A 9,232-nucleotide genomic window follows, 5' to 3' on the forward strand; every position below is an offset into this window, starting at 1 on the left:
GAATTTTAGCAAATTTTAGTGTTTAATACCTTAACTTGGACTTGAAAAAACACTTTTAATAATTTTGCCTCTCCATATAATAGTTTTCCCACATTTCAGAACATACTTAAAACAGGAGTAGACACTTCTAGCTCACTTCCCATTCAATCTTTCACTTATTTATTGTAGCTACCTTCTTCAAAAGTTCTGGCAAGAAATGTGAGAGATGAGAATCATCTAGAAGTAAAAATAAGACACATTTCAGGCATTGCATTCTGGGTGACAAAAAAAGAGAGCAAGCCTGGTAATTTAAAATACATAACAATGAAGATGAGACAGGTCAGTTGAATGGACAATGCTAACTTTAGACAATTTTCAGTTGAAGAAAAATCCAATATTAAGGCATATTTAACATGAAAAATAAAATTACTGCAAATAAGAGGTGAATTAAAATGAATTAACTTTAGAAATGATAAAATTAGGACTAGACAACGTTATGTTGTGTAGAAAGCTGTAAGAGTGAAATACAGATTCATGGTGAACTCCATCTCTGCGAAATTTACATTAGGTTAGGTCCATGAAGCTATGGCTTGAGGAGGGAATGGGTAGCAGAACACACAAATGGTATCATATTTATTAGCACTAGATCTTCTTCATTGTAAAGTTCCATTAAGCAGGTAAAATTCTGGCCAACACTTCACAGCAAAAAGAGCTCCTATTCAAATTATCCTTTATTCTACTTCAGTAAAATCATGTACTATAACAATTTTTAATTCCAAACTTAGGTTTCTACCCCACCGTGATCATTATAATTGTATAAATATTGAACTTCAAGGAGGCTATTAGCATGAACATCTGGGTTCTAGCTTACTTGGTCTTTAGCATTATAGTAGAGACTATATTTGTTACTATAGTGATTTTAATTCATGACTATACTTTGAGAAGGAACAAATAGTTTATATTATGATATTAGTTATACTAATATTAATAAAATGTAATAAATGTACATGTAATAAGTAACTCAACCTTTAAACACAGGAAATGTAGTCTTAAAGTTTTTGTTGTATTTTTTTCTTTCTTACTTTTTTCTAACTCAATTCAAGAGTGAGTTTTGAAGAGGGAACTTCAATAGAGAAAATGAGTCCAGCAGTTATGTCTGTAAGCAAGTCTTTGGGGACATTTTCTTAATACTTAATGTGGGTGGGCACAGCCCACTAAGAAGTTAATACCACTGAGGTTCTGGGGTGTATAAGAAAGCAAATTGAATGTACACCTTTTCATGGATGACCATTTGATATTGGATAACTAATGTACTCTTCATTGAGAAAGACTATTTCTCATCCTCTTAGTATTTCTTAGTTGCCTGTGTTCTTTCTGTAGAGCTGTGGCCTTGTGAGCTTTCTCCCATTCACATTAGCCTGTCTATTGTTGTTGTATTAGTTAAGGTCATGTTTAGGCAATCATGCTGGTGAGACATTTCTAAGACCTCTGTTTCTCTTGCTATTAGAGTCTTTGCACCTACTTCCTCTTTTAAATGATCTCTGCACCTTATGTACAGTATTTCTATTATACATTTATCACTTGGTACTCTGCTCCACAACTCTATATTTAATTAGCTATGATTTTCTGTAATGGTCTACATATGTTGAAAGGGGAAATTTCCTCAATGACTAGTAATAACTACACTTATAAACTGGTATAAGGACATGCTTTTATAATGAATTAAGGGATTATGCGGGCTGGTTAGTTAAATGTCAGCGACATGATCCACTCTAAGACCCATAACTTCACTTGCCTTGGATCCTTTGTTAGGTTTCTAAAACCAGGCAAGTTTCTCTTCTTGTTCAGTAGCTTTTGATCTCAATTAGAGAGCTGTTGGTTATTGTCTAGGAATTCAGGCAACTACTACATGTTTAGGTATGTTTTCCCTGTCATGCTGAAAGTTTTTGTTATTCATAGTCACCATAGCTAGATAGGACTGCTAATAATTCTCTTAGGAAGCTTACATGGCACCTTTTGTTACCATTAACCTAGTCCTCTGGGAGGAGAGTTTCAGGTCATTTCTAGAGCTGGAGCCTTTGGGCCCTGTTTTTCATATGCTTGATATCTTCAGCAATAGGGACTTACTCCCTACATCTTATGGACAGTAAAATGCAAAATAACAAAGGCTGTATGACTTGGGAGTCTTTTGAACAACCCTGACCAACAACCCAAGGGAAAGCTTCTCATATCTGGTATCGGGGTTTTGTTAGAGGGCTCTTAGAAGGATCATTGTCATTGCATATATAAAGATATCATTAGTGTGTGTGTGTGTGTGTGTGTGTGTGTGTGTGTAAATAGTGAATGTAATTTATGTACAATGCAACAAATGAAAGCAGGGCAGTGTTTAATAGGGAGTTTTAAAGAATTGTTTTCATATTATTTAAGACATGCAGTTTAGATTTAACTTTCTGCTTTCTAGGTGTGCTTTAAAATATATATACCGTAGTAATACATCACCTACTCATGCTATAATTACATTCTTCTTACATATTAGGAAATAATATGTATAACTTAATATTTAAGATATTATTTTCAAAATAAATATTGTAGTCACGAGAATATTTATCAGATAAAGATTATAATATCCCCCCAAATAAACTACTTTAGTGATGAAAATGTTAACATTCCAAATTAATTTTCAGGCATAAGCTTATTTATCTTCTATTAAAAGATAAGTATTGCATATTTTTATGTTGAGTCTAATAAATGCCATTAAAATGTACCATTTCTTTAAAAGTAATGTTTTATATAATGCTATTGAACCTATTTTCCTTTTGGAAAATATTTTCTGTTTTGGGATATATAGTCATATTTCAAATATATTTCATTCCAATTCCTAGTGATTTGACACAATGAATTCATTCTTCCTGAGTTTCTTCTTGAGAATTTTGTACAAAATTATTATTATTATCATATTCACATCCCTCTCCTCTCTCTCATTCCTCCTCCTTCCCCAACTTTCTGCCCAGTGATTTTTTTCTTACCTATTTAGTCCAAAGTTATTTCTTATGTGTGTGTTATACTGTTACACAAAAGGGAACTACAGGAGAATCTAAGCAATAATCTGTTCAGTTATTTTTATAGCAAAAGCAAATCATTAAAAATTTATTTTGAAAGTATTTACATTTTATATATATTTTAGGTCATACTGGATGGAGAGCATATTAAAATAATAGTAGTTTTAGAAGTATTGCCTTCTTTTCTTTCGCACCTTCTTTCATTTAAAAAGAAAAATAGAGCAAAATGTCTTCATTTCCAGGGAGCCATTCCTAGGATTTTTTTTTCACCCTTACATAGCTTTTATAACTACCCTAATATTTGCTATTAGTGTTGATCTCTATGATTCTTATTATTGCTGAGTGGATTAGCTAAATTTAGGAAACAACATTTGAGAATAACAGGCATTGCTTTGAGATCAAAAGACATACCTGATTATAGCTTGGGAGTTTCTAAATCCATTCAGCAGGTCAAGTGTGGCAAAGTGTCCCTGCAAAGTCACAAGTTGGCATCCTATTGGGGTCTACCTAATAAGATGTTTATAAATAGAAACCAGCTTATGTCATGACTGGTTCAAAGCTTAGACTGACATCAAGTCTTTTACTGCCTGAGATAATCAAGCAATCCATGTAATCACTCTTTTATTGGCTGTCTGTCAGGTTAGGCTAAGAAACAACCTACCTCAGATCTTTTGTCATCATCTTCCAGGCTATTCTATGTCATGCAGTCTAGTCAGCCATCATTGAGAAGAGAGGCCCCTTGGTCTTGAAAACTTTATGTGCCAGTACCGGGGAATGCTAGGGCCAAGAAGAGGGAGTGGGTGGGTAGGCGAGCAGGGCAGGGAGGGTATAGGGGACTTTGGGGATAGCATTTGAAATGTAAATGAAGTAAATACCTAATAAAAATTGAAAAAAAGAATGAAAATGTAAAATTAGATTTAGAAGCATAAATTTGAGGCCAGTGGTATGAATTCTACTGCATTATATCCTTTTAAATTACATTAACATTCTACAAATATCTACTGATTAGTATGTTGGCTTTGCCTTTCATCAGAGAAAGGACCACATTTAAACAATGACTGATCACACAATTACTTCCTACTATGATTGGAAGACTTCTGTAGCCAGCCACCTGTCAAAATGCTGACATTATGTCATTAGTTATAGATCCACTTGTCTGGAGGAACTCTTTGTATGTTGCAGTCTTTCCTATAGTACAGAAAGAGAAGTCTCTTACAACTATGAGCAGTGTTATCTGAATCAATATGGAAAGCAATTTATTTGTTGCCTGGACTGAAATAAAAGGTAGTATTTTAATTGGAGTTTAGAGCAAGGTCTCAGTCATCAATCTTAGAATGTTTCAATAGAAATAGATTGAAGGTTGTTTTATATAATGTACCACCCTTTTTATATACTTAAAAATATGTTAAGGAAGAGTTATTCTTCAAATTTATCATCTATAATAGGATGTTGCATTTTGGTTTCTATTCCTATTATACTTCCCTTTTTTGGCAGCTTAAACTTTTCAGTTTTCTCCATTAAATAAATCACTTTTTACATCATTCATTTAGTTATGAACACAGCTGGTAGTATTGTTATAGGAACTGATATTCAGCAAAGACCTTCATTAGAGCTAGTATCCAATGAAAATATACATAATTAATGGAAGCTACAATGTGGAATATCAGTACAAATTAAAAATAATAGAAACTATGAGAACATAAAATAAAAGAAAATATGTTAAGTAGATCAATTTAAGTATTCTACATCACATACAAATATCAAAATAGCACAATATAGATATATATACAGTTTTGTTATTAGGAAAGGAACAGAAGGTCAGATATGGTAATGAGGTTTAAATGATTTATAAATATGATTTACAAATAATACATGATTTATTTTCATTAAAATTAAAATTGAAGCCATACCTTTCTATAATGAATTCTGAATAATTAAAATGGAGTAAAATGATAATTTTTCAGAAATTCAAAGGGAACATTAGAGTGATATTTACCAGATTCTAGAAAGTAACAAGAGTAGGAAGAGGTATTCATATAGGGCTCCAGTTCCTTTTCCCATTTTCCAGAATATACATATACATATACATATATACATATACATATACACATATACATATATACATATACATATATACATATACATATGTATACTTATACATGTGTATGTATGCATATGTTTGTTCAAATATGTATAACATAAAAAACAAGAACATTTTGAAATCAGAGGGCAAACTCTGGGGAGCAGATTTATTAGTACTATAATATCACAATCAGACCTATGCCTTTATGTGATGGATAACTTAAGAAATTTAAATAAGTTTTTGGACTCATTCTTTACCTTGAGAAAGATTCTTTTAAGGTCATTAGATCCTTGGTAGAATTTGCAATCTCTTTAGAATGCTATTAATATTTGAAAAATGTTAAATTACCTTAATATCTATAGTATCATGATTAATTATAACTATGTTCAGTTTAGTTAATACTTTTTCTACTCCAATAGAAGTACACATTCAACTGTAATATTTCCATAATCCAAATTATGAAGAAAAATAGAGAGGGGAAATCATTTTACAAAGTGGGGTTAAAATTGTATTCAAAATATATCCTTAAACAGATGGTTATCTAAATTTTTCTTTTCGAAAGGAACCAGTTCTGAACAGATTGCTTATGTGTCTCGCCAGTGGAAGTGGATTATCTCTCTTGAATTGGATTGTGATGACGGTGACCCTATTCTAAGTAAACCAAATCTCTTGAACTATATAATGAGATCAGGAGGAACCTTCAGCCTGAGAACAGAACAACTGAGATGATTTTGCTAATGTTTTCTTCTAGCTTCTTCCTTTGATGTGCGTGATACTGTGACTTTATCGTGCAGACACCTCTGTTCAGTGTACCAAGCGTTTTTGTTTTTTTTTTTTCTTTCCCTTTTATTTATATAAGCAAAGCTGAATGAGTTCCCGAAAGCTACGCAATTTGTCTTACAAAAAGGTGACTGTGGAAGAGTCTAGATTCTTCACTGACTGTGACAGAAATTGTAGAGAATGCATTAAGAACAAATATTTAAATAATTCACTCTTATTTCTTCTTCTATTTAGGCTGTGAGGAAACAAAAGTTGCTTGAACAGAGTATCCAGTCTGCCCAGGAAATTGAAAAATCCTTGCACTTAATTCAGGAGTCTCTTGAATTCATTGACAAGCAGTTGGCAGCTTATATCACTGACAAGGTGGATGCAGCTCAAATGCCTCAGGAAGCCCAGGCAAGTCATCCAAACTGGGAATGGGCATTTGTTTTTGTTATATTTTTAATATTTCAACTTCAGTGGGATTCTGTTGGTTTTCCTACTTAGGTATTATTTAACTAATTGTGAAGAAGTTTCCATTCATTTATTCATTGAACTATTTGGAAGTGACTTCTTAAATAAGTCTATATTGTAATTCTAAGATTTTTTTTGTCCGAATTATGCAGTGCACCAAAATAGAGCCAAGAAAACCCAAGAGAGCTGACATCTATTGTTCACAAATGTTTCAATGCTCAGTCTAGATGAAAACCAAAGGATAGTATTTTTTATTACACAGAAATAATTTATTGTCTTCTTAAACATTACTATCAATCATTTATAAACAAGTCATGCTTGATATGATTGATATTAGCTCTATAATATGTTTTTGTCTTTATATTGTGCTACAAGTAGCTAACAACACAGGTAGAAATAAATATTCACCCTGTTGCTATTGATCATAATATAAACTCACATACTCTCCTTCTTTGAGTCCAAATCATGAAGTGTTTCTAATTACATTTTCTGAGAATAATATTGAAAGTAGAAATTAATCCTGTATAAGTTGGATTTCAGAAATAAATTCCATACCCTAACATATTTCATATGGTATTTTAAACAGCAAATTTCTGTTTTTAAGTTACATGTAAATACATGTAGAATCCCATGCATATTTCTATTTATTCTTTTAAACTAAGATGCTAGGAATGGCAAATATGTACTTTTTAAAGCCTACATACACATAGAAAGCTAACAACAAAGTATAATTAATATCTCCATAGAGTGATGTGAGGGTATTATATAGATTTGGGAATCATTTCACTTTAAAAATCAGATAGCTGTGTAAAATATAGGAGTTGTATATCATGGCTACAAATGCAATTATGCTTCACTGAATCACAATTTGTTACTCAGTGTATCAACACATGTATTAACATTTAGCAGTTGACCATATTTTCTACATTTAACAAATGAAGTACTTCTGAACTTGGGACAGACCATGTGAATTTTTCATAAAATGGCAAATTCTAGAAGAATGTGTTCCTGATGAAATGCACACTATTACAGCAGTTGAAGAACAAATTTAATGTAGAGCATTTTGGTGACAAAATTAGACTTTGCACAAGAACAATAAATACTATAATGGAAATGGGGATAATTGAGGATAATACTAAATGATCACTGCTCTAAATGCACTAAGAAAATAACCTTATAAAAATCTAGTCATCTTCTTTAGTGTTTACCATTCACTTGACTATCCAAACCTGACTCACACAGAAGCTATTATAGTCAGAGTTAGGGTGTTTGTGTGTGTGTGTGTGTGTGTGTGTGTGTGTGTGTGTGTGTGTAGCACAATGAAGACAGACTAATGCTTTTATTGGCTTAGGTAAAAAGGGGAGTTTTTAAGAAAACATATCTAGTCTGTTGGAGAAGACAGTTGTATGTGACCCTGTATCCTATAGAAAATAAGCAAATAATCCTTACTTGGCACTGACTTCCCTATATTATAATAGGACAATATGGAAGATTAAAGAATACAAAATACCTGAGAACTGTTGAGCATTTATTTAGTTGAACCTGTTTTTTTCCCCCACAGTAAATAAATTGCTTTATGTACTAAAGTTATCAAGCACTAGAATTAGTTGAAGGGTTGCATTTCCAAACATTCCAGCTGAAGCTTCTGTTGAAGACAGAGTTGAAAAGTACAGAAGCTGTATGAGAAATAAGGATTTAAATTGTATAGCAGTGTGTTCTTGTGGGACTCTTAACTGTGGGAGTGGGAGGTGTCTCTGACACTTTTTCTTACTTTTTGGGACCCTTTGCCTCGTACTGGGTGGCCTGGTCCAGACATACTATGAGGTGAAGTGCCTATTCTTTTATCTTGTTATTCACTATTCAGTTGATATCCCTGGGAGGCCTGCTCTTTTGTGAAGGGAAACAAAGGAGCAGTGGGTGGGGTGTGCATAACTGGGAGGAGTAGATGAGGTGAAAATGCGGTCAAGTAAAATGTAAATGAAGTAAATACCTAATAAAAATTGGAAAAAAAAAAGAAAATGTGGTCAGGTTATAATATATGAGAGAAGAATAATTAAATAAATTTAACTAGAGATAAATACAAAGTAATTAAAGAAAAGAATTTAAGCAGATTTTATGACACAGGAGTTAGATAAAAAGCCTGTACAACTATATTTTCTTAGTTTGTTTTTGTGGTGTGAATGGCTTTGAATTTTATAGTGGGCAGAAAAAACTGAAACACATTTCCTTAAATGTAGTTCTTAGCTCAATACCAATTTAAAGATGAGTAGGCTTTGTGTTCCCTCTCAGAAATCACATTCTTGTTACAATACAGCAGTGAGAAACAGAAACACTACATGTATAGTATTTCTGTGGTAGCTAATCATTTACATAAAAACAAATTTTCTGAGCAATACTGATCTAGGAGATCTGTGAGTATCTGTCTCCACCGTGTGGTGCACTACTTGTCCTACTACTAAATAGGAGTTCTAAATACATCATTCTTTCTTTTTCTTCAGTTTGAATTGAGAGCCCTGAGTTAAAAAAAAAAAAAAAAAAAAAACTCTATATGAGAATACACGTTATGTGACAAACTTCTGACAGTTATATTTTACTGCATATAAAAGTATATAAAAATGAATATATTTTTCCACATTTACATTCAGAAAGCAGCCAACTTAAATCATTATTTCCACTTATCAATTGTCTAACATGATTAGAAGAAAGTAACATTTGCATGCACATTAGAGGGAAAAATATGTTTCCTAGTATTTAGTGATATATGACTATGGAAGCAAACAGCCATTTAGATGATAAAAGAGCAAAAGTTGTTCTATATATATATTTTTTTTCGAGACAGGGTTTCTCTGTGTAGCCCTGGCTGTCCTGGAACTCACTC

General features: G+C 32.4%; 1 protein-coding gene across 8 annotated transcripts in view; it reads left to right on the forward strand.

Annotated features, from left to right (window-relative positions):
- Positions 1–9,232, forward strand: part of Dmd (dystrophin) — a 2,621,826-nt gene that overhangs the window by 1,381,601 nt on the left and 1,230,993 nt on the right. For all 8 annotated transcript variants that reach the window (XM_029534042.1, XM_029534043.1, XM_029534037.1 and 5 more), the window contains exon 30: positions 6,136–6,297. In XM_029534042.1, coding sequence (XP_029389902.1) covers positions 6,136–6,297 — 162 coding nt within the window. The remainder of the gene's footprint in view (positions 1–6,135; positions 6,298–9,232) is intronic.

Source organism: Mus pahari, chromosome X (genome assembly GCF_900095145.1).
Source record: "Mus pahari chromosome X, PAHARI_EIJ_v1.1, whole genome shotgun sequence".
NCBI lineage: Eukaryota > Metazoa > Chordata > Mammalia > Rodentia > Muridae > Mus > Mus pahari.